The 27010-nt window shown below is 46.1% G+C and overlaps 1 protein-coding gene across 1 annotated transcript in view; it reads right to left on the bottom strand.

Annotated features, from left to right (window-relative positions):
- The window catches only part of NAALAD2 (N-acetylated alpha-linked acidic dipeptidase 2), a 1042620-nt gene extending 1016303 nt beyond the window's left edge, over window positions 1-26317 (bottom strand). Inside the window, exon 1 of the mRNA XM_069639397.1 lies at window positions 26118-26317. Coding sequence (XP_069495498.1) covers window positions 26118-26218 — 101 coding nt within the window. The 5' untranslated portion in view covers window positions 26219-26317. The remainder of the gene's footprint in view (window positions 1-26117) is intronic.
- Window positions 26318-27010: the final 693 nt, after the last annotated feature.

Here is a 27010-nt window from a genome sequence, read left to right on the forward strand (position 1 = left end):
TAGGTAAGCCTTTGTCTTTCTGATACCGGAATGCAGCGCGAGGCGTTGGTGACAGCCGATGGACCAGGTAAGTGAAGCGCTGTCACTGAAGACCGTAATGCTAACCTGTTCTTTCTTGTCTTTATAGGTGTTGCTGAAGACTGGATTCAGGATGGTAAGCCTTTTTCCTTAGGCCCAGGATCAGATGCAGAAGACACGATGAGCGTTCTGCTGCAGAGGATGCAGAATAACGCAAAGCAAGATTCATCCATCGGGTGTGGTTTAAATAGCCTCCTGTAGTGCTTAGGTGTCTCCTTCCACAGCCACGCCTAGGTAAGAAAAAAGTTCCTGCTTTCCAGAAGAGTTCCAGTGTTCTGAACCTAGGGAGTGGCTCCTGCCCCACCCAACAGGAAAAGTAGTTCCAAACAGAAGAGGATCAGAGGCTCAACTGGCAGGCAAGTAAGCAGCATGGTCTGCTGCAGGTAAGTCCACCCAAGCATTATGAGCCCGGCCCTTCCAGCGCTGGGACTGGGCATATTTATGAGCCTGGTGCCACTGGCGCCAGGACTGGGTCCAAAAGGTCCCAATTGGGACTGGTTGGCACTCGGAACCTGGGTTATGGATCTGCTTCCAAGGGAGTTGGGAAAACCCTGACCTTTTGGAAGCAGAGATCATGACAAAGGGTGACCAAACTAAAAAGGCCAACAAAATTAAGAGAGCCCTACTGAAAGATCCCCTGAAGCAAATCAAGGCTATGAGGAGCGTCATAATGTCCTACCATAAAAATGCCAAATATTCAGTTTGGGAACACCTCGAAATGTATGAGCAAATGATGGAGACTTTCCACCTGAGGGACAGCCAAAGTTGTATTCAGTATGTCAAGTGGACATTTTCCCCTGAATACTCCAGCTTCTTTGTGGGGCTGGAGGATCAGAACCACTCAAGATGGTCCACCTATAGGGCGTCCATCTTAAAGCATTTTTCAATACGCAGAAACCCTCAAGAGGCCCGCAAGGTGGCCTACAATCTGCAATGTGGGGAAGACCAGGCCCGACAAGAATTTGTCCAAGAGCTGAAACGAGCCTTTGCGCAGACCACCAGGAGGGTGCGCACAGACAGTAGGGAGTTCATCAATACTTTCTTTCATGCACTCCCTAAATACATTATGACCCAGCTGGTGAGGGACTTTCATGAGAAAAGATCACTAGACTGGGTCATTGAACAATCAACTCGCATTTACAAAGTTCAAATACCAGTAGAAAATAAAAGTGCCAATAAAAGCCCAAAACCAACCGACAACCCTGCTGCTGCTAAGGTGGTGGAGGTGAAGGTTGCTCCCATTTTAGATCTGGATATGGGGGGGCCTAAAAACATTCCTGCGCTAAATCCTACTAACCAAAGACCCAGAAGGCCCTCGGGCCAATCCCAAACCGGGAGTCAGGGAGGTAACCCACAAATGGGATCCCTAACTCCCCTAACTACATCAGTCCCCGCTACAAGGGCAGCAGACCCATACTGGGCTATGTGTGGACTCCCCCAGCCCAAAGGGGGGAATCCAACCAGGACACCGCCAACCCAGGAAACTTCCCTCCTCACTTTCCCCAGGAGGACAGTAATCTCCGAAATGCCGAGTTGAGTTTCTTTCCCCGGTACCCACCAAACACCAACCCCCAAAACAACCCTTCTTTCTTTCCCCACTTTCCTGAGCCCAGACAGCCCAATCTGGGAGAGGGGGGGCCAAGGGTGGAGGGGTACCAAAACTATCCCAACCAAGGGTATTATGGGAGAAGGGACAGTTAACCTTTCTGTGTTCAACCCTGGGTAGACCAGAGAACCCCATACCAGCCAGAGCGGGTGTCCCAACTGGAGCGCCAGGTCCAGAACTTGGCACAGGATCTGGGTCGCATGTTGAGGGCTCAGCGAAACCCGCAGATGAACATGGCGACTCAGAACCCCTCAAATCAAGGGTCTGGTACTCCAGAACAATGACGGGGAGAGAACCCTGACAACCCACTAGTTTCCAGGGAGGAGGCACGGGGGAAACGGGGTGTAAAGCCTTGGAGGAAGCTTCCTTCCCCACTTGTGAAAAGCCCCTGGAAACCCAAGAACCGGAACCAGAATCTCCTGCCCTCGAAAGTCTGCAATCTAAGGAACAGAGGGCGGGTAGGAGAAATAAAGAGCCTAAAAAGGTCCATTTTGTGGAGGAGGTTTGAATCTTCCAATTTGAAGTAGAGGGGTCCTCAGAGGATTCTGGGAAAAGGATCTTCCCCTTCAGGGATGGGGAAACTCCTCCCAAAGAAAAATGGGTCCCAAGAGATCCTAATCAAGACTAGGTAGATGTGGGGACAGAGTCAAAACCGCCCATCATTGAGACCGAGAATGACCAGCAAGAAAATCAACTGCCCCAAACCAATTCTGGTGACTGCCTCCAAAACGGGGGGGGGGGGGCAGCCCAGAATCAGAGCCAGAGGAGCCCAGCACTCCCCCCATATCCATCTGTCACATTTTTCTTGCAGGTTCCCAAGATCCCAAACAAAATCCTGCCCAAATCACCCCTCTGTCAGAATCCAGAACAAAGAAATTAACCCACCAATTGGCCAAAAATGTGCATTATCTTTGCCCCCCTGAGGAAAAGGAGGGAAGATTTTATGCCCCGTCCAAATACAGGGGCAATGTACATTTTTGGCACTGGTGGGCACTGTCTCCCAAGCCACCCTTCTGTCAAAAAGGGCCTTTGATCAGCTGAATTCAGGAAGGGGGGAGAAATACCAAATCCCTCTCACCCCTCTTCCTGAACAACTTCAGAACTTCAATGGGAAGGAAATTCCTGTCGAGGGGACTGCGGATTTAGACATTAAAATTGGGTGACACAAGGTGGAGCACCAGGTCATAGTTGTGACTCCAGAGGGCACACCATGTTTACTAACAAATGAAATCCTGCTGTATCGCTCACCTGGTATCCACGGGGATGTCACTCAGCCTGTTCTGACCTCCTACGACCTCAAACCCTTCCCTGGAGTCTACTCGACTGGAGACTGGGCCTGAAACACAGGATTGGTAGAGTTTAACTCCCTATTGTCTCTGCGTGCTTGAACCCCTTCTTCCCCAGGGTCCTTCTGGGAAATTGTGCTCTCCGTCCTGCTTTCAGTGCAGGGCGCGTTGATTGATGCAGGCTTGTTGCTGCCTAGTTACTTCACTGGCAAGAGTCTGACAGGTAAGTATAATGAGTCTTTTGAACAGTTCTCTAACTTCGTTCCTTTCCTTCCTTAGATGATGGCCGGAGTCCAGGGATGGCGGCATGCTGCTAAGATGAGTAGCGCTGAAGGTGAGTGAGAGCACGATGCGCAATGCAAACCTTTCGTATTTGTATTCAACTGAGTTATTTTAGGTGCCGCGACGTTTTCAGCGTGGATGCTGGTTATGAAGAAGAAATGCAGTGAGTAAGCATGGTATGCGGCGCCTCTAGATGTTTCCACGCTAACCTGAAGTGTCTTTTCCCTCTTGCAGATGGATGAGAAGTTCCGGAGACAGAGTTCCCCCGGAGCGGCTGGGATTCAGGTAAGCGTTTGAAGCTCGTACAGTTTTTAAAAATAAGCAAAGATTTGCTGAATGCTTACTAATGCCTTTTTTCTGTTCTTTTCCCTTTTCCTTAGGAAGCGGCGTGCCGGGATGGGAATGACACCGCCGAAGATGCTCGCAGAACAGAAGAAGCGATGAATGATGGGCAGAAGCGCCGCAAGGTAAGGCTGTTCCTAACGGTGTTCTTGTTCTTGCAGGAGCTGACCACACAAGAAAGATGCAGGCCTACTGGAGACCAATCCGAACACGGTGAGTGTCACGCTGCAGGTGCAGAAAACACAAAGCATGTTTCTCAGCCTGGGCGTGGCTTAAATAGTCTCTGGGTATCCCAGGTGTCTCTGGGCTGAACCACACCCAAAAGACTAGACTGCGCATGCAGTTCTGGGAACCGAAATATGTGGGGGCATCCATCTTGTCCACATCAATGCACTACAAGTCCAAGCCCCAATGTTATCCTATGGGAGTGAGTGAGTCTGGTGCCACAAGCGCCAAGTCTGACTCCAAGTGGGTCTTTGGAGGGATGGAGAGGCCCTTGAGGGCCATGTAGGTGATCGTGGCCTGGCTCCAGCCTGACATCTTGGAGGGCTGGGGACATGCGGGTCAGGAATCATGACACCTGCGTAGATTGTCTCCCCTAATAGATTGTGTAAACAAGGTCCTCTGGACCCAGACTAACCGACCAATAAAACTAAAACATAGTGTCAACAATGTTAGTTTCAATGGCACATGCCACATGGTTGAACAAAAACCTCACCAAATTGAATTCCATTTCCAAAACAACCAAATCCCTGATGTGACAGTAATTGCATTAGGACAACAAACTGGTGATGGGAAGTCCTCTCTATTTCTGGAAATCAACCTTCCTTCCAGTCTTAAGTGGCATTCCACACTGGAAGGGAACACTCCTATAGTTCAAAATGATGAGAAACCAGCTCAAAGCTTGGCTGACATTTAGAAAATTGGAGAACAGTTGTTCATCCCTATTCAGTTAAATGAGGGGAAGGACTCTGTTCTCGCCCGAGTGTGCGTGAACAACGGTAAGAGCTTCATCAGCGAAGCCATGTTCCGAAAACTCCCAAAAGATCCAGCCATTCCCACATTTAAATTGATAGACAAATGGGAAATGGACATGGAAACACCCAATTCCAATCATCTCCTGCCTAGCAGGTGCATGCTCAAAATTTCAATAGGCAACAAGAGCATAGTCCATAATTGTTAGGTTGTGCGAGATGTCCCTGCTGCATTTTATTTAGGCAGTGACATTCTCAATCGCTTTGCCATTAGTTTGGACCTAATAAACTTCAAAGCCTGGTCCCGATTAGCGGGTAATCCCATGGACTTTGATGACCCAGAGAAAGCATTTTGGTCAGCTCAACTGCTGCCATATGCAGTTGAAATTCAATTGGAGAGGAAGTCACCATCCCAGAACGGACCCGACAATTCTCACTTGAAGTAAAAATTAAAAGAGGACAGAAACTGAAAAATCCTGATGCCTATGTTCACCTCAATGCCCATTTCCAACAGCACGGGTTGGGGTTAATCCCAACACCACTAGTTAATACAGAACACAACACCATTACAATAGAGGTGGATAACAGCGGCCTTCGGAGTATCACCCTGGGCGCAGGCACCATTATTGGAATGGCGGTTGATGACCGACATTTTTCCATAGATTTAGGTAACAAACTGATAGGACCAATCCACAATGACTGTTTTGACAGTGATAGCGACAATGACACAACACCAGACAGGATCTTCGCCCGGCATGTGGGGAATTTCCTGGTGTACTCTTTCTGCCCTTATGGTAAGAAAGATGTGACCTGTGACTTCAGGAGGGATGAGGTGATCTTTCAAGTCCACCAGGACTGCCTTCCCCACCTGAAGCCAACAGTCCAAGTCAGTATTTTGACCAGGGACTTCACCCAGCTGGAGGAGGCCGCTGAGATAGCCAACCCAGACGTCTTTCCGGGCTTCAGGCAGATGGTTGATGAGAGAGTCAACCTAGCTGATGCCTGTGAGACACTGGAGAAAAGGCAACAATTGAAACAAGTTTCCTTACATTTTCAAGATCTCTTTGCAGTGGACTCATATGACTGTGGTCGCACCGACATCCACACAACAACGATTCCCATGGACCCTGGCATGACTCCAGTGTTTGTGAAGGAATATCCCTTGCCTCTCGCATCAATGGAGTCCCTTACTGAAATAATTAAGAACTTTGAGTCCTGTGGGATAATTCGTCCAGTCCCCAGCACCTTCAATAATCCGGTGCTGGGGATTTTGAAACCAAACGCTAGTGGAGACTCTGTGCTGGCCTAAGGGAGCACAACAAACGGGTCCATACTTCCAAATGGCCTCTTCCCTACATTGACCAGGGGCTGGCCCAGATCCAGGGGTCAAAGGTATTCACTGCCATTGACCTGACCAATGGGTACTGGACTGTACCTGTTAGTAGGGAGGACCAATACAAATTGGCCTTTACCTTCGGGGGACAGCAGTACACCTGGACCCAGACTCCCTTCGGATACATCCACTCTGGCAATGAATTTAACATCTTTCTGCATAAGGCCATGCCCGATTTGGGTGAAAGGGGAAACCTGACCTATGTAGATGATGTTCTAATCAAAATCTCAACTGTGGAGGAACACATAGCGGAGATCCGTTATGTTCTGGCACAGTTGAGGGCTGCTGGAGCAAAACTCTCTTTCCAAAAGGCACAGTGGTGCAGGACCCGTGTCAATTTCTTGGGGCATGAGATAACTCCTGAGGGTCTCTGTCCCCAGGAAAAGAAAGTAGAAGCACTCCAGAAACTAAAAGACCCCACAACTCTGCGGGAACTAAGGAGCCTCCTTGGACTGACTAATTACAGTAGAAAGTTCATTGAGGATTACGCAGAGATCACAAGACCCCTGATACATCTATTGAAGGGTGGGGTCAAGTGGGAGTGGGGTCCAGAACAAGCCGAGGCAGTAAGACAACTCAAAAGAAGCCTTTCACAAGTGCCTTGCCTAGCTTACCGTGTCAAAAACAAGGAGTTCTTCTTGGATACAGGGTTCTCAAATACATGCTTAACTGCAGTATTATATCAAAAGCATGACAAAGTCAATAAAGTGACCTATGCGAGTAAGACTTCATCCTCTATGGAGGAAAAATTCAATGATTGTAAGAAGGCACTCCTGGCAACGATGTGGGAATTGAAGAATTACCGCCCGTTTATCCAGGGGGCACACATCATAGTGGAGACTCCACACCAGCCTCTGCAATATCTCCAAAGTGACAGAATCTGGGCCAGAAATGTGTGTAATTCCCGAATTACTTCCTGGATTCTGTCAATGCAAGGCTTTCCTGTGGAGGTCAGATATGGCCAAAACAAGAAGAGTCCCCTCGCGCAACGTCTGGCTGACTTGCATGTTTGTGCCAGAGAAAACTGTCTCGAGGACGAAAGTCTTAAAATCAAGGACAACAAGGAGGCATACCTTAATTCCCCTCACAAAGTCTATGAAGAAGACAAGTGTGAGGGAATGTCCACTGTTTATGTGGATGGGTGCTCCTACCATGTTGACAACAACCGGGAAAAGGAACTTGTGGCTGGCGTAGGGCATGCATGGGTGAATGATGGCCCAGAAACCTCCGCTGGGTACAAAAATGGTCCCCGAAGTAGTCAAGTGGCAGAGCTGATGGCTGTGCATCAAGCCATCCTCACTGATGTCCAACACCAACTCCACAAACTGGTCATAATCACTGATTCAGATTATGCATGGAACGGGTTTGTGGAGCACCTGGTTAACTGGAAAACGAGAGGCATGCTATGTGCTAATTATAAACCACTAAAATACGGAAAATGAATACAAAATATTGATGATCTGGTCACCTCGAATGGGATGACCATCTAATGGAAAAAGATTAAGGGTCATTCTAAAGTAGAGGGACCAGACAAAACTGGAAATGACCCAGTTGATCAGCTGGCTAAAACCAGAGCCATCCAAGGGGATCTACTTGAGATAGATTCCCTGTTGGGGGAAATCCAGGTCAGTGCTATCACTAGGTCCAAGACAAATGCTCACAATGAACTCTCAACTGCCCAATGGAGTAAGGAGACCCCAGATGCTGATTTGATTACGGCTCAAAAGGGGATACAATAATTGAGGACCCTGAGAACTTTCCCCTAACGGATACCAATTGCATTGGGAAAGAGGACCTCCGAGTGTTGATGAAATGTCCAAAAATGTTCCGAATCCAAGACGGTTTGTTGGTGAGCAGATCCATATTTGGCCATGACCAGTGGGTGGTCCCCACCTCATTCAGAAGCCTAATGCTAAGTCACGCCCATGATGCGGCCACAGCCGGTCATTGGGGGTTTCATATGACATTAGAAATCTTGTGAGAGGTTGCATACTGGCCACACATGGGGCAGGACCTCGACCAATACTTGAAGGGGTGTCTTGTGTGTGCACAATTTCTGCCAACATCACTCACACACCGTGTTCCCCTCCAAAAGAGGGGATGACACTGCCTTGTTCAGATTTGCAAGTCAATTTTATCGGGCCCGTGATTCGCTCCTCTAGGGGGAACAAGTACATGTTGCCCGTAACATGCTTGTTTACTAAATGGGTGGAATGTCTCCCGGGCCCAAATGGCAAGGCAGAAACAGTAGCTGCCCTGATGATCAATCACATCTTCTCGCATTCCGGACTACCCCAAAGGATTGAGTCAGACCGAGGTAGCCACTTCACTAGCGAAGTGATGACAAAGATGTGGGTGATAAATGGGATAAAAACGAAACTACACATTGTCTACCTGCAGTCCTCTAGTGGTGGAGTTCAACGGTAACATTAAAACGATTGTGAGCATATTAAAAAAGTTTGTGGCAGATTCTGGGCCAAGTTGGGACATTTGATTACCCCTTGTCCTGATGGCCATCAGATCTACAATTTCCAAAGGAACCAAGCCAAAGAGCGCAAATTCCTCCCAACTTGGCGGGGACCTTTTGAAATTGTGGACCAGTAGCCTACAAAATCTGCATCCTCAAGGGCAGTTTGACAGAAGAGGAAGACAAGTGGGTCCACATAAACCAGAGTTGCCACCTCAGGCATACTTTGCGACAGATAGACAGGCTTACCGGAAACCCAGAGGGGGAAATTCCGGACACCTAGAAAAATTATTACATCTTAATTGATTGCACCTAAGAAAATGAGCAAAGGATCACTGTGGAATAGATGGGGAATATTGCCAATTGTTAAGGAATGCAAGTGTCTTTCCCACTGCTGACATCCCCCGATGATGTGTGGACACAGTAGTGGGAAAATTTCCATAACCATGCTATGTTCTATTTTCTAGCATTGAACTAAGAATCATCCCAAGAATCACCAAGGAGGACCACTCGGGGACCAGGAGGAAAAACCCAAGGAGCCTGGAGTGATACCCAAGGAGCCCGGAGTGTCGCCCCAGACTCCCAGCCAGAACCAGAAAGGAGAGTGGGTCGCCTCAATCACGGACGGGAGAAGCAACTGAATTTCTCCACATAGACAGAAAAGAACATCCTAATCTCCCAACTTCCCCTTGACGGGAGGTTAAAACCAAGTCGGGAGGGGGGATCTGTGGGATGTATGGACCCACTCTGCTATCTTATGCGGCATCACTCTGATAGTTATGGTGCAAGGAACAGCAACAATGGCGGCAAAACTCTTGTGTGCGCCAAAAACCTCAAAAATCGCATGTTTAAATGCACAAAAAGATGGATGCACAACCTGCCACCCATGTTGCCTATGTGGTGGGATAGAGAACACACTGCGGAAAATATGCCAGTGGGCTCCATGACCAGCAGAGTGCAGAGAGAGAAGCAGCACTTTGCAAATGAAACACAAAAATGTGCCTATAAATGACATTTGCTTTGTTGCTAAAAACTCCAAAATGCCTATACACAACAATTCTCAAGATTCAAAATCTTGCTTGGTGCTAAAATTCATGTAATCTAATGAACCATGGCGAATATACAAAGTCCTAAAGTGTAATGAGCAAAACATTTCCATGCAGTACACTGGGCTACCTGCGAATGACAACTGTCAGATGAGCTCCTGATGAAACTTCAAAGTATCTAAACTAAAAGTCTGCCGGATTAGCAAACATAAAAGGATTGTTGCTAAAAAGAATACAGATCTCAGTTGTTTTTGATCCTATAGGTTGAAAGCTAAGTAATGCATCTATGTTATGTTTGATGCAACAAGTTAGTTTCTGCTGGTTTTTAGAAATTAAGAATAAATTAGTCTGGCTGAGCTGCAAGGAGTGGAAAAACAAGTTTCTCCCAAGGGGAGAGAAATCCTCTCAGCAGAAACTCACTGGCAGATGATAATTGGGGGTTAGGCCAGACTTTTGTCTACAAAAAGAGAATAAACAATGACAGATCCTCCAGCACAGGAAATGGGTGTGTGAAAGGGTCATAAACTGCTCCTGGAAGGAATTCCACAAAGGAGGAGGCAACTCCTGGACTACAGGGAGAGACAAAGGGACGGACCATTTGCTGTTAAGAATGAAAAATGAACAATTTTAGAGACTCATAACTTGTCATTCAAAGTGGTGAAAAATATAAAAAGGACAGAGTTGTTAGTTTAATTTTTGCCTGCACGTTTTAAGACGCGGTAGAACTGTGTAACATATTCTGGACAGGAATGGAAATATATGTGGTTTTATGTGAATGGTTATAATGTTAGAATTGTGAAAATTTACACACACATCCCTATGTTAAACTCACATATTTGTGAACATTTGCAGAACATTTAGAAAATGTGTTCATGGCGAAAAGGACAAAATTCTTTAGAAAGGTGAAACAGAATCCCACAGCTGCGGGATTTTGATGAACAGATGATACATACAATATGGAATCTTTGTGTGTGATTTGTGTAGAGGTGACCAATGTAGAAATATGTATTTAGGATAAAATCCAATTTTGACACTAGTGGCTAAGGGGAGGTTTCTAGGACTGTAAAGCTAAACCATAATTGTGACATCATCCGTCCTTGATCCAATCACTCAGATGAAAGGCAGAGATGAGGTCCTGATCCAATCCCAGTTCACAGGGCCAGGCTTAGATAAGCCGGCCCATACACACCTTTTGTGATGTAATTTGAAAGGATAAATAGAGACAGCTGACAACACATAGAGACTCACTGATTCACTCACTTTCCTGATTCTGGTGAAGCACTTTGTTCCAGCATTCAATATCCAGCTTTAACATCCTTCCAGATGAAGATGCCAAGACTCTTGCCAAGCAGTAGAGAACTATTGATTTCCAGCAAGGCCTAAATCCTCAAATTTATTCTCACAACCCAGTGGAGTGCTGTGGTGTGGGAAGGCCTTCTGATTCCAGTATCCTGAAACTATCTGGCTTGCTACCACAAGGCTTGCCTGATGAACTTGCTATCCAGCTGATTTGAAATACCCAGAAACAAGGAGGGCAGATCCTGTGCAAATCCGGTGACCGGCCTAGCTGATCCAGTCCTGTGCCTAATGTGTTGTCCTTTCCTTGATAGATCCAATCCAATGACCAGAACTGACGGTGCAATTTAACTACAAAGGACTGTAAGTATTAGTAGGAAGATCAGTGACCCATAATATATCTGCATTGTATGATCTCAATCTCAACCCCATCCCCTCTTTAACTCTGAACCATAGTATTGCTAGAACTATCCTTGCGCTGACTTTTCTCTCATCTGTTTTACTAAATCCTAACCTCTTATTGATTTGATTAAGAAAAGTAATTCCCAAACCAAACAGAAACTAGAGTATCACACATTAATGGTTATGAGTGGCTGTGAATAACTGATTCCTGTGTGGAACTCTCCTTTTTGTAGTCCTAAACATAGTTTAAGAAAACCCACCTGTCATTTTTAACCCGAATTTCTGTTTCCCATTCTCGCGCCTATTTTTAAAAAACGACTCTTACTAAACCCTCTATAACTGCCTCCCTTTTCTTGATAGAAGGGAAATTCCAACTCCTACTTGTACCTAACATCCTCAGCTATCTATAGAACCCTAAACCTGATTGGTCCATTATAATGAAAATCGCACAAGGAAAAGTTTGCCGCGATTTGCCATTCTGAAAGATTTTACACGTGTGAATTAGCTTTAAATTATTTTCTACTTTGACTTTGAGATTCCAAATGTTTATGTTTGACTAAATCATTGCTTGTGATTGTGCGCATCTGTTCAAAGCGGCTCCCATAGAATTTTATCATAATTTAAGCATTTTTGACCACATCTGTTGTTTTTGCTCAGACAATTTCAAAGCCATTCTGACAGTTGAATCGTCAACTACGTTCTTCTCCTGTGTTATAAAGGGGGAAGGTGGGAGTGATATTCTGTTTGATTTGTGTTATTCCTGAATACCTGCTCTCCTCACATCTATTTAAATTGCCTATTGGTGGGTTGAGGGGTGTTGCAGGGGGAACCTCTAACCATAGCGCTATCTGTTCCAAACCAATTCAACAGTATTCTTTTCTGTGCTGCATTTGTTTTTGTGTTCATTATTTGACTCCTAGTGCATTAAAGACATTATCCAGTGTTCTGTCACCCCACTGGTGATTGTTGTTACCTATTAAAATATATTGTGATTTAAATTCTAAATACATAAATAAATCTTTACCTTCGCAAACTAGCATGATTCCTGGTTCATTGTGACCGGGGGGGGGTCTCACGAGAAGGGTGTGATATGAGTGGTATATTGTTCAGAATATTGAACTTATAGCTAAAATAAATAAGGGTTTCATTTCTGCACTACATGCTGGGCGTGACTTGGGTGTGTGCCAGATGAAATCACTTACAGCTTGGGGGCTCAGTGCCGGGATCCCAAATTTGACATACCACTCGTGACAGTCTAACACAGCGTGCTAGCCGGTGGGGTACATACACCTTGTTGGGTCCTTAATCATGTTAACAGATGGAGAGATAATACCAAACAATGGCGTCGGTACATAGACGACGTGATATGCCTATGGGAAGGCACAGAGGAAGCACTGTTAGAGTTCTGCTGATGGCTCAACACATGCAGTCAGGACATTCAATTTACATTTGAATATAGTAATTCATCCATCCACTTCCTGGATCTGCGAATTGAACATGATCAAGGCAAACTAATGTGTAATACCTTCCGTAAACCTACAGACCGTAATACCCTGCTACATTTTGAAAGTGATCACCCCCAACATATGAAAGAGAACCTACCATACGGGCAATTTTTAAGAATTCGCAGAAACTGCACCTCTTTAGATGACTTTTACCATGACGCCGGACTTTTAAGTGACAGACTACGACAAAGAGGCTATCCCAAAAAACTGGTGGCAAGATGACTAAAAAGAGCTCAATTTACATGTTGCGACTCGCTTCTTACACCCAAAACACGAGCAGCAGGCAATGACCAGATTACTTGTGTAATTACGCACGGCCAACATGCTTTTCAAATCAAAGAAATCATTCACAAGTACTGGCCTATAGTCAGACTCTGTCTACCAGATCAAGAAAAACCCAGATTCACATTCAAAAGGGCACGCAACCTGAGAGAATATCTAGTACACTCAATGTACAGCAAAAAATCCTCTCAGGGTAGCATCTGGAATCTCCGACCGCTAAAAGGACATTATCCTTGCGGAACATGCTCAGTATGCCAATTCACTACCAGATTGCAACAATTTCAGATCGGAGCAAAAACATGGACTCTAAATGATGTTTCAAACTGTAAAACAAACCAAGTGGTATATTGTATTGAGTGCCCATGCCACTTGCGCTATGTTGGATAAACTATGCGGAATGTTGGAACACGGATATCTGAGCATCGGTCACGAATCCGATGCAAAAACATGACATCTCCATTAGTACAGCACTACATAGAGAAAAAACATAATGGTGGGTCATCGAACGGGTGCGCAGTGGTCCCAACATCCAGGGTCGACTTTTAGACCTAGAATGCAGGTGGATACATAGAATGGACTCTGTTGCCCACGGTCTAAATGAACAACAACTTTTCCCACAGCGATAACTGATTTTTGCAGGTATTCCATTTGCTTTTTCACACCATTGAGACTCATGATCAGTCAAGAAGAGACTTTTAATTGTCATCAAAACCACCCTGACTGACAAGCAAGATCACAGTATGAAAAAAAGAAAAAAAGAAAGAAAAGAAAAAAAGAAGAAAAAATTCCCTCCATCGAGTCTTATCAAAAAATACCCCCCTAGTTAGATTTACCTGTTGCAGGATCAGGTGATCATGTCTCATGTAGATTATTTGCAGTGCAAGAGCCCGCCGCAGATAGTTGGCATGTCCCTTTCATTTTAGGAGATGGTGACCCCTTCCAGTTTTTACATTTCAGATTCTAACACCTCCTACAGATTAACTCCATATTAGGAAAATCAGTGTAGGACACAGAGGCACCCACTTGCGTACAACCCCGGTGTGAACATGACGACAATAATCCTACCAATCATGACCCAACACATTCAGGAACATGATTGGAGCAAATACGATATCTTGACACACACCCCCCAGGGGCTTGCTGGATCGCATCATAAATATACTGCCCGAACAGGCAGCAGCGCGACCGATATACATTAGATTCGACATTACCTTCGTAAGATATTATAAAAACGTCTGTTATTGCATGAGCAATAACATCCAGGGCGTTGCATGTGCACTGGGTCAGTTGAACCGACGGCAACGTCTGCTTCTGTACAACAAACGTCACAGCCAATCAGGATTTAGAATTTCCAAAGATCCGGATTGGCTGTGGGACACACACACCCCTCCGCCTCCGGGCGCTCACTTGTTCCTTCTGCAGCAGTAAGCTGCAGACGCCTGAATGCTTTGCAGACGCCGAACGAACGCCTCTAAACAGCAGGCTCCCTACGGAGGACGAATTCTGTGTCCCTGGGAAGCTAGGATCACAAACGGGTCCCACACGACAAAGGGAGATCTATACACGGAAAAACCCAACCACAGGTAACTTGGAGCATGAGTGTATACTCGATTTCTCTCTAAGAGAGCAACACTCCTGATAGGCTTACCACATGATCAAAACTCCATTTTGGAGTATTTCTGTACGGAGAAACATTACTTGCCAGACATTATTTCTACATGACACATTTCTTTTATAATTCTTCTCTCCAGTATTAGATATATATTGCATGGAGCTCACGCTGGAACATGAATAACAATCGATTCCCACTTCTGACTTTCATGCACAGAGGAGTACACAGGAATTAATATCTCTAAAATCTCAGGTATTCTCCCCACAGATAACAACGTATTTTGACTCACAATGTACAAATTCTGTAATTGGTCAACTTGCCAGTAGCCCCATGTTGCAATGTCTGGTACCCGCTCATACAACTGACATAAGACATTGGCACTTTGTGATGAATGAACCCGAACATCGAGATCTCTTCACACTCTCACAACTCTGTTACTCTTGTGTCAACAGAGGCTCCCCATTTATTCCTGGAGTGAGAACTGCGCACCTCAAGCCAGGGTGGACGATACTGTCATCCTTTGAAGAACAGCAAACAGTCCTGCAACCTGCTACACCCAGCCCGGGGAGCCTGCACATTCAAGAGTGTTCCCACAAGATTCTGTGGTGAGACATTTATTTAATACGCCCACCACAGGCAATGAGAGTTAGGAGTTAGGATCAAGTCCACTCTGTCTCTTATATCAGGCCCCCATTCCCAATTGAACCACTGTCTAATATGCAATTGATCCTTCTACGGTTGATTCACTCACATCTTTTACTGATCTACCCGGAAAAGTCTAGGAAGGAAACACTACCCCACCAAGAGGACAACTGACCTATTCCTTTTTCTGTCTCTCTTGGTTTTCCCACTACTGGGGTCACTCCATCGCCCTGAAGAAGGCGGCTTCCACGTCCCTTTGATTTGATCGCAAGATGGACACCATTGCCACCGAAACGTCATTTTCAAGCAAGGGGGCCTCATGAACCAACTTTTCGCGGTTTAGTGAATAATACTGTATATGTGATTTTTGCGCATTTTGTGGAGTTTCCACCACTCCACCCCGTGACGTTGAATGCTTTGCAGACGCCAAACGAACAGCTCTAAACAGCAGGCTCCCTACGGAGGACGAATTCTGTGTCCCTGGGAAGCTAGGATCACAAACGGGTCTCACAAGACAAAGGGAGATCTATACACGGAAAAACCCAACCACAGATATATATTGCATGGAGCTCACGCTGGAACACGAATAACAATCGATTCCCACTTCTGACTTTCATGCACAGAGGATCACACAGGAGTTAATATCTCTAAAATCTCAGAGGTTCCCCATTTATTCCTGGAGTGAGAACTGCGCACCTCAAGCCAGGGTGGACGATACTGTCATCCTTTGAAGAACAGCAAACAGTCCTGCAACCTGCTACGCCCAGCCCGGGGAGCCTGCACGTTCAAGAGTGTTCCCACAAGGTTCTGTGGGATCGCTCAATCACCCTGAATAAGGCGGCTTCCACAACCCTTTGATTTGATCGCAAGATGGACGCCATCGCCGCCGAAACGTCATTTTCAAGCAAGGGGGCCTCATGAACCAACTTTGCGCGGTTCAGTGAATAATACTGTATATGTGATTTTTACACATTTTGTGGAGTTTCCACCACTCTACCCCCTGCGACGTTGGCACTTAGCTATTTGGGACTACCTTTTCCCAATAGAACCCACTAAAATAGGCATCCAACCATTGGGACTACTCTTCTTTGATAGAACCCACTAAAACAGGCAGATTTAAGGCTGCTAGAACGACCTAGGTATACCATAAAAATTTCCCAAACAAGGGTGCGAGGTAGACTGATATATACACCAGGTACTTTGAATCTGGTAATTCCAAGAACATAAGATGTCGATAAATGTATACTTTATTTGCACATTCCAATTACCTTTTTTTGCTTTATTCATGTTATATGTTTTATTTTGAATTTCTTTCAAAAACACTCACGTTTATGTTGTACTGGTTTGTTGAAAATATTATTATTTGTTTTTGTCTATAACCCAAAAAATGCTTTGTACATACATGTGAGTGGTTGCTTTAATACAAGCTACTTATTTCCATAGCCCCTTGTGTGTATGGTGGTTTTCCTTCTGGACATTTTCTATGGGACACTATCTTAAGGCTATACTCCATTAGTAAAATCAACAAAGGTTCCTTGACACAATAAATAGGTCTTGCTTTACTCTATGACTAAATCAGGATGAACCTTTATCAGTAGCAGTACTATTTTTTTCTGTACCAGGGGGAACCTCTAACCATAGCGGTATCTGTTCCAAACCAGCACAACAGTATTCTTTTCTGTGCTGCATTTGTTTTTGTGTTCATTATTTGACTCCTAGTGCATTAAAGACATTATTCAGTGTTCTGTCACCCCACTGGTGATTGTTGTTACCTATCAAAATATATTGTGATTTAAATTCTAAATACATAAATAAATATTTACCTTCGCAAACTAGCCTGATTCCTGGTTCAGTGTGACCGGGGGTCTCGGGAGAAGGGTGTGATGTTAGTGGTATATCATTCAGAATATTGAACTTATAGATAAAATAAATAAGGGTTTCATTTGTGCACTACATTCTGGGCGTGACTTGGGTGTGTGCCAGATTGAAATCACTTACAATCCCAAATCATGGTACAGCCCTAGTGCATCTCTTAGCTTATCTCTCTGGGAACCCAGGTGCCCATGAATGACGTGATTGGGGCACTACTCTTATGTTTGAATTTTGCATATGTATTGATCCGTAGAGTGCGGCGCCTACAGTTCAAACAGGATGGCTGTTCTTCGAGTGAGGGCAGTAGTGCTCTAAATCTTCAACAGGACTCTTGGCAACACAGAACCCCATGCCTTGCTCACATGAATTCAACCTTCAAAAGGCGCATCCTTACCCCTCCTCCCTGGACCCACCATTCCTTGCCCAGCTCCTGTGAGCTCTGCAGCTGGACTCAATTAACTGTTATCGACATAGTCTGGCTGCCTTTGACCTTGACAGCATAACATCTCTCTGGGGGGTGGAAGTGGGACTTGTCTCAGGATCAACTGCGCAGATTCACATCTCCACATTAGGCCTGTTTCTCATACTTTCACAAACGTATCCTGTAAGATGCCCTAACATTCAACATGGCGGAACTCCTGCTACCTTTGCCCCCGGACCCACGCACTCCCTTTAAAAAATAACACTGTACACTACAGCTAAATGCTAAATGCATCACACTGTCTTCAACCTTTGCAACCGCAATGTGAATAGATTGTTTCTCTTTCTGTATAGCTATATGGTTTGTAATATGTGTCAAAGCTATCTACAACTGGATACGTACACATTCTGCCACGCCCAGATGGCTAGCACTAGGATGCCTTTCAATATGTTTTTTGCAATCTAAATCTCTTTTGCCTGACTAGGACATTGCACTTGCATCCCAACACTGGAAACTCTCAAGCTTGGTGCTATCATTGAGGAGACAGAGAGTACTGAGAGGCTATCCCCAGTGGTTCTTGTCCACAAGCAGGATGGCAAGCTAAAGATATGTTTAAATTTGTAGGAATAAAATGGCAACATTTGACTGGATCACCATCCCCTTCTTAATGTTAATGATGTGTTGACAACCATAGGACAGGCTTGGTTTTTTTCCACAATTAATCTTTCATGGGAATATCATCACATTAGCCCGCATGAGGCTTTCAGTCCCCTCACCTCTTTTGTAACTCACATTGCTGCATATAGGTTTTGCCGGATGCCATCTGGTTTGGTATCAGCCTCGCTTCATGCAGCAACCTTTTGGTGATGTGTCATGTGTAAGTTACTTTCAAGATGACATACTTGTGTGGTGACGAACACAAGCTCAATACAATGAGATGGTCGATATTGTGCTTGAGATATTGATAGACAGAGGTTTAATGTGTCTAAATCATGAAATACCAAGTCAATGTGCAGAGTGTAAGATGTGTGGAGCATACTAATGATTGGAGGGGCATAATACCACATAAAGGAATGGTAAAGGCTATGCCTGATCCTGAGCCTAAGGAACAATTGATGTAATTACTCCCAAAGACTGAGTATAATGTGAAGTTTATTCCATCATATGTGGACAAGACCTTTTGCATTAAAGAGTTGCTTAAAAACAGGTCATCTTTGTGTGGTCGTCCCAGTGACAAGAAGAGTTTATAATTTTAAAGAACAACATGGACAGGGCTCTCTAATTCTCCATGTTTGGTATGAAGTGCCAGACTGTATTTATGTTGGCTGTCATTGGGATGGTTGAGATGGGTGTTGATGTTGTTCTTTCATAGTGACAGCATGGAGAGTATCTTCCTTTAAGATTTGCCTGGAAGGTACTGAAAGAGGTTGATAGAAGGTACACAGTTATTGGACTGGGGCATTCAGCACTTTTGCACTTTGTTGTTGGGTCTCCCATTTATAGTTAGAAATTATCATGAATACATAACCTATGTTTTGAATACCAACCGTTTGGGGACTTTATCCCTTTTTATTGCCAGGTGGATGGTGGTCTTGCAGGACTACAACTTTGTGGTGGAATATGTTTCAGGCAACAGATGTGTGGTGGCAGACTGTTCTTCATGGCTGCCTTAACCATCCACTCAGACAGAAGGTGGGAAGCATAGGAGGCATGTCCTTCACTGTTGCCTATTGTGGACAAATCTGAATTTCTTGCAGAGTGCAATACGCATAGATATTTGTCATGGTTGCCTGGAGGCCGACATGAGAGATGGCACTGCATGGACAAATCATTCACCAGAAAGGACTATACAGCAGTTTTGGATGATGTATTTGAAGGGCAGTGGGGACTGACCCAGGGCATGCACCTGATTCTTCTTGTTTTCTTGGGGAGTTGTATAGTATCTTAGGCACACAAAGGGAATTTGAGTAAGTCCCTCATTAAGACGTGCTTAATTAAATCTTATTGGTGGATGGAATAGATGCAGATGTCAAATTAAGCTATTATGCGGAGCCAACCTCTCATTTGCTTGCCAAAGCCAGAGAAGGTGTGGTGTATGTCCGCCAAGGACATCATGTGGCATGGTTTTTGGCACAAGGCATTGTTTTCTTCTGGTTGCGGTAGACTAAACATCCAGGTGGATGGAAGTCGCTTCTGTTGAGTCAGTAATAGCCTGCAAAATGGCTGAATTTATGCCCAGAAGATGTGTCTCAAAGTGTAGTTACTGACAGTAGTGTTCAGTTAATTTCATGCAATTTCCTTAGTGGTCTTGGGATTTGTACTTCACAGGGCGGCTTTGTACAATTCAAGTGCTAATGGCTCGATAGAAAGAACCAAAACATGTATAGAAGATGCCATACAGTTAGCACACGTGAGCAACCTGTGTTGGAAGTTGGTGTCATCGGAGGCCATCAAGGCCCATATGTTCATTCCCAATAGTTTGGCATGGTGAACCCCTTTTGAGATGATGTGAAGGAGGAGAGCAGGTTTGAGGTTGTATCGTGTGCGGTTGATTGGGGCTGAGCCATGTGTGTCGAATTGAAGGCCGTCCGTGTGGCTCCAGGCATAGTGCACACGATGTGACAACCCAAGTGAGTGATAGTGGCAGGGTTTGGAGCCCCAGGTTATAGGAAATGGATTGCTGGTGTGCATGCCTCTGCACAGGGTGGTCAAGGCTGGTGCATAGTATGTCCTTTCAGATGATGGGGCAACGTGGCATAAGAGTTGGTTGGCGGTGCACGATGCCTGTGTTGCTTAGTGGACAAGGGAGGCGAGTGATTGTGAGCCTTTTTGTTGGAGTGGCAAATGAACACAATGTATTCTCAAGTGAGCATGGTGGGGCAAGGCGGCAAGAGAGTGAGTACAAAATGCAGACGGGTGTGCAAACATGCCCATTTTTTGTGAGGTTCCCTGTCGGCGCTCTAGCAGGAATAGCAGAGAGCATCCAAGGACACTGGCGTAACGGGGGGCCCCGCGACCACATGTTCTGGAAGGGGGCCCCACTTGGAATGTAAAAAATAAAAATAAAAAAAATATTTTTTTTTTACATTTTCTTTTTGAATTCACTCTGCATAATAATTTCCTTATGAAGGCAGAGGGAATACAAAAAGTCCAGTAGCTACCCCCACCCCATGACAAGACGACCCTAGGCTGGAGTCCTCCATGGGGTGGGGGAAACCCTATGACTTCAAAAATAAATAGTTTATTTTTCAAGTCACTCTGCCTTCATAAAGAAATTATTTCCGTTATGCTTCAGTCCTTAACGGAAATATTTTCTTTATGAAGTAAGAGTGACTTCAAAAAGAAACAATGGGCCTCATTACGAGCATGGCGGTAGCCGTGCCTGTATGGCAGGCACGGCTACCGCCATGCTCACTACCGGCCCCACCTCCCGTGATTGAGCAATAACCGGCCCATTACAAGATGAATGGGCCGGTAATTGCCCATTCGTGGGTGGCGGTATTGTCGGGCTCCCGATCCCCATTCTGCCCAGTAGGGCAGAATGGGGATGGGGAGCATGGTTGCGCCGGCACCGTTGATAACGGTGCCTGCGCAATTACAAGTTATGCTCGCGGGTGCCGCACAGCCCGCCAGGTAAGACCTGGCGAGCTGTCAGGAAGCCGCGAGCAGAAGCCTTAATGCAGCGGGACGGTATGAACGGTGCCAGTGCCTTACCGGCACCGTTCATACCGTCACCGCCAGGGTCCTAATGAGGCCCAATGTATTTTTGAAGTATTATGGCTCCCCTCAACCCATGACGTGTGCGTGTGTGAGTGTATGGTGAAAGGATGCACACTGAAATGTATGGGTGGCTGCCTGGGAGAGCCTGTATGGTGAAAATGTCCACATTTAAATGTATAGGTGACAGCCTGTGTGAGTGTATGGTGAAAGGGTGCACACAAATGTATGGGTGGCTGGGTGTGCGTGTACGGTGAAAGGATGCACACTTAAATGTGTGGGTGACTGCCTGGGTGTGCCTATATGGTGAAAGGGTGCACACTTAAATGTATGGGTAGGTGCCTGGGTGTGTATGCCTGTATGGTGAAAGGTTGCACACTTAAATGTACGGGTGGCTGCCTGGGTGTGGCTGTATGGTGAAAGGGTGCACACTTAAATATATGGATGGCTGGGTGTGCGTGTGTATATATGGTTAATGGTGTGTGCTTGTGTTCAGGGGCGCAACAAAACCTACATTTCAGGGGGGCTAACTTTTCAAATGTTGGGAGAGGTGCTAACTTCACGTGTGGTGGGGAGGAGCAAACTTATTTGTGTGGGGGCATCTAACTTCTTTACGCATTTTAATGAGACTATTCTAGTGCAGCTTCAATGTTACAAGCAGTTAACTCTCTCCTATAGGTCTGAAAGCACCCACTTATGGGCTGCTGTGAGAATGACTGGTCTCCTGTTTCCTCTCTACCCTTCCAATCACTCCCCTGGCATGCAAGTACTAAACCCACATCACAATTTCAATTGCTTAAAAAATGTGGCATTTGAATGCAGGTACTAACAGTGCAATGATGTACATTAGTAATTGCTGGGCTGGGCCCTTGTTAATGGCAAAACCCAGGTGCTGTTTAACATCTGTGTCATTTTCTGTCCGGCAACTGCTCTGAAGGTCAGCCAGGTCAAGTCAACATAGCCCACAATTTCAGTGGGGGTGCTGAGGGGTGGGGGGAATGCTGAAGCCCAGTCAGCTCAATGGTGTTCCACCACTACTTGTGTTTAATGCCTTGATTAATTATTGGTAATCTTCTATTCTTCCTCATCCCAGTACTTGTGTATGTGGCAGTACTTGTGTATGAGGCGCTATGCCTCATACACAAGTACTGGGATAAGGTAGAGGTACATGAAGGTAATGCCTGACTTAGCTACCTGTAATCTTCATTACTCCTAGTTCCACTCTTCCTCCAGTACTTACCAGTGAGGCAAGGAGCCTCATAAGTAAGCACTGGGACAAGGAAGAGGGACGTGGAGGTAATTCTGGGCCAATAAGCTGATTTTGGAGGTTGGGGTAGGGGATGGCAGGGAGAAGAGATGTGTGGGGGGGGTGTAGGGTTGTGCAATAAATCATAATGGTCGTCCATGTCCATGCTAAGCAGGCATGATATGTGGTATTAGTGGCTAGAGAGGCATTTTGGTGCAGGCAGTCTAGTCATTCCTCAGTTTGGTATGACTTTTTTAACTGGGCATTTCTGATAAAGCAGTCCTGCTAAGTGTAATTACCTGGCTAGACTGGCATTTGGGTTCTGCCAGTCTAGCTGTTTCTTACTGTGGCACTGTATATTGTTCTGGGCATCTGTGATAAAATGATATGTTATGATATGATAAGTCATATATAATGCGCCTGTACACAACTGTTTTTAGTCACGACAAGACAAGAGAAGGAAAACTGAGGGAGGACAAGACAAATGATCTTACTAAGCCTTGTGTCATTCAGATCGAGAACGAGAAGTGCAAGGGGAAAGTGCAAGGGAGAGGGGAGGGGAAAACAGGGCAGCAATGCACTGAGTAAGTGCCGCCAGGGCAGCGCGGCTCTGGGTAATGCAAGGAGAACAAGGGACTGTAGGGTTACAGTTACAGCCCCTAACTGCGTGGAAGGCCTGGAGGCAGTGCAAGGGTGACTGATCAAGAAAGAGCCTGGACTCAGTGAGACAGAAGGTAGCCAAGCAACCAGTTGCTACAGCGGACAGGTAGGTCAGCAGGGGAGGGAGAGAGAGAAAGCAGAGGAGAAGAGGAACGTTTTGAGCTGCTTCCGGAACTTCAGGTGGTCCGGCTCAAGTTTGGGAGGGTCAGGGAGGCCATTTCAGAGGGAGGCGCCTGCAGGGAAGAAGGATCTATCCCCCCCACTCTCTGCCTGGAGAAGTATCTAACCCTTAGGGCTCGAGAAGGAAGGTAATTTGGAAGACAGCGTTGGATGTAGTGCAGATACCAGCCCCAGAAAGCCTTGTGGACAATGAAAAGGGTCTTGAACTTGATCCTTGCAGCCACCGAGAGCCAGTGGAGAGATTTCATGGCTGGAGAGATACAGTCCCTGGGCTTGAGGCCAAGGATAAGTCTCGCAGTCCTCTTCTGGATTAGTTGCAGAGAGCGGAGAGTAGAGGAAGGCAGATTGAGAAAGTGGCTGTTGCAGTAGTCCAGCCTAGAGAGAACCAGAGCTCTGGAGACAGTGAGCTTCTGGAGTAAAGTGAGAAATGGCAGAGTCCCTTTGAGGAGGTGCAGCTGGTAGTGGGATTTCTTGGCGATATCCGAGATGTGAGGAGAGAAAGAGAGTGGAGTTGAAGAGGACACCAGGAATGAGCGAGAGAGTAGAGTAGGCTGCGGGGAGCCTGAAGGAAAGCGGAGTGTCATCCGCACAACACTAAGTTAGAGGAGAAGGTAGAGATGAGGTAGGTCAAAGGAGCCAAGTAGAGGTTGAAAAACCAGGGTGAGAGGATAGAGCCCTGGAGAACACCACATGTAGAGAGAGGTGGCGGAGTGAACGGGACAAAGTTTACCTGGGAGGGGCGGTCCAAGAGGAAGGAGGTCAGCCACTCCAGGGCTTGATCCATGATGCCCAGGTTCTCACGAAGTCAATTGATCAGGATGGCGTGGTTGACCGTGTCGAAAGCAGAGGAAAGTTCCAGGATGATGAGGACAGAAGGAATGCTGGAATCAAGGTTAGAGATCAGATCTTCACAGGTGTTCAGGAGAGCAGTTTTCGTGCCTCTGGCAGCTCTTAAGCCAGACTGATGGTCATGGAGACAACCAACAGATTCAGTGTGGAGTGTAAGCTGTCAGTTGGCCAGCTTTTCCAAGAATTTGGGAGAGGGGAAGTTCCAGTGCCAAAAGAATGATTACAGAAATCGGACAAGGCTGTATCATGTCAATGTGGTCTTTGATGGTTCTGGAGGAGCAGTCGAGCACCTGTTTCGACGACACTTCCATGGATGGGACTTGTCTAGAAACCTTGTCAGGTGTTAGAGAGAAAGGAGAAAGGAGGAGGAGAGGGAGAGATGGCCAAAGGGGGCCGAGAGAGGAAGAGGAGATAGTGGACAGGATGTCCTGAGCTTTAGCGGAAAAGCGAGAGGCCAAAGCCGTACAGAGGACCTGTTGAAGGAACAGGAGAGGTAGAAACCGCAACAGGATTGGCCAGTTCTTTGCAGATTTTAAAGAGTTTGGCTGTGTTGTTAGAGGCAGTAGAGACGCAGGCTTGAATGTGTGCTGTGTTCTTGATGAGTCTTATAGTTTCGACTGGCATTTTTGTGCAACCAGTCTAGGTATGTCTAAATGTTACTGTAATGTTATTATGTGTCTACACTGGTCTACATTGTGCAGCCAGTTGGACATGTTTGTATTGTGGCATGGCATTTTTAATAGCAAAGCATTAATGTTCATGTGCACTGTTGGTGACTTGCATGTTTTGGATTGCTGTTACCCTACACAACAATAGCAAACACACTGGCTTTTTAGTCAATTTTTCTCAGAAAGTGTGCTGTATATTGCATTAAAACACATATTTATATCTTTCTCCTAGTGCAGTGTGTGGCATACCCCTTCAGCAACACGTTTGTGCGTATTGCGCAAGCGTGGTAATCTAGGGCGGCCCAGAGTGTGACGCGACGCGTGATTTGTTGCCGAGTTGGCGGGGCCACCCTGAGCATGGCTTGCAGGGGGGCCCCCAGAGCTTGTGTTATGCCACTGTCCAAGGATATTGACTTTGTGATTTGTTTCAATGTCTCTTGCAAGGTGTGTACCCATGTTCATCTGTCCCCCCGTTTTGTGTCAATGAACATTTATGGCAGAAGTAGTGGTTTAGTGGTTTGATAGCACGCTGCATGTCATTAGACACATGTTTCTTTAATGTTAGTTTTGCTGCGCCAATACCACACTGCTATGCTTCCACAGTAACTGTGAGTGGAATGTTGGGATGTCTTCCTCTTGAGGCTTTGTGTTTGGAATCCTGTGAGGTCCCTGGTTATCAGTTATGAGCTGGCTAAAATGGCCCTGGGGTGCTATGGAATAAACTCTTTAACTGAAGCTTCTGTGTCCTGGCAATCCCTTCACAATAACTTGTGTTCCCAAATGGGACAGACATGTTCGAGGTACTGCTATAATGGTACTAGCTGGCAATAAAATGACAACATTTGGCGAATGCTGTTTGCAACTGGTAGTTCTATGGCAGTATCAGGCATATGCCTTTTTAAGACCTACACAAGAGCCAACAATGCTTGCTTTTAACACAAATGCTGGGCAAGAACCAGATGCAGGAACATACATAGGGCGTTATCATGAGGTTAGCGATGCGTGTGCGTGCCTGCATACGTGTGTGTGTGTGTGGAGGTTCAGCTTCAGTCTTCTCCCAGCAGGCCAGCTGCAAGCCCACAATCACTGCTACTAACACTCGGCTCTTAACATACCGACAGCCAACCGGGCTTCAATTGTGTGCCGTCAGCAAACCTTGCCCAATGTACAGGGCGTGCCTGGCCCGTGAATTATTAATCCCTGCCCCAGAGCGGCCACTTTATGACGCGAACGCTCACGCACGTTCGGCGAATGAATCAGACAATGACAACTTGTTGCGGTCAATGGTTACCTTGAGAGGTGAGTCTCGCGATGTCTTAGGGAACTGCCAGGAAGATCCGTGTCGTGATATAACGTTGCGTAGGCCTCCCCACATTCTGCGCGGCCTCCCATGATGATACGCTGCACCCTTGCCTTGTTGCTGATGCGTCTTGCAGGAGTGTTTGCAGAATAGCAGTCAGCCGCTCCGAGGACAGTTGTTTATCGTGAGGAGACGTGTTTGCAAATCATTTACCTGTTCTTTGCGTGTAAACACCCTGCTCGTCCTCTTCTGTTGAGTTATTCGAGCGGCTGCGCCTTTGTCAGCCACTGTCCATGATGTCTTGCCCTGAATGACGAAACAAAACACTTAGATAGCAACTAATCTTCGAAACTCGCCTACACAATAATTAAGAAGCTTTAACATTCAATGGCACACCCACCCATGCACCGGCTGCAAGGGTGCGCCTACCCACGCTGTTATGCGTCGGTTCCGAAGAGAATGGCCTGCCCGTCAACCCTTAAAATGTGACTTCAGGTGTCTGCGGTTGTTGCAAGAGGAGGGTGCGTCATTTGCGCAAGGGTTACGTACACCTCCTGCCACCGGAACGTGGACGGAGGTGTGCACATGCCTTCTACTTTGTAAAGGCATGTTAACCTTTCGCCCACTTGTGTACTGTACGCAAGGTGGAAAGGTGCATCACATCAAATGCATGCACCCTACAATTGAAAGGCGGACCCCATCAAGTGCACGCGCATCACGATTGAAAGTCGCACCCCATCAAGTGCTCGGACACTACACTCAGGACATTGACAGCAAGACTCTGGCAATTGCAGAGGGCTGATTTGCACACTACGTCAGCCCTCTACAATTGCCAAACATCCCTTTCTGGTGGGAGTGCTCCAAAATATCACTGATTTTACTTT

This window comes from Ambystoma mexicanum, chromosome 7q (genome assembly GCF_040938575.1).
Source record: "Ambystoma mexicanum isolate Mex_15411 chromosome 7q, UKY_AmexF1_1, whole genome shotgun sequence".
Classification (NCBI taxonomy): Eukaryota; Metazoa; Chordata; class Amphibia; order Caudata; family Ambystomatidae; genus Ambystoma; species Ambystoma mexicanum.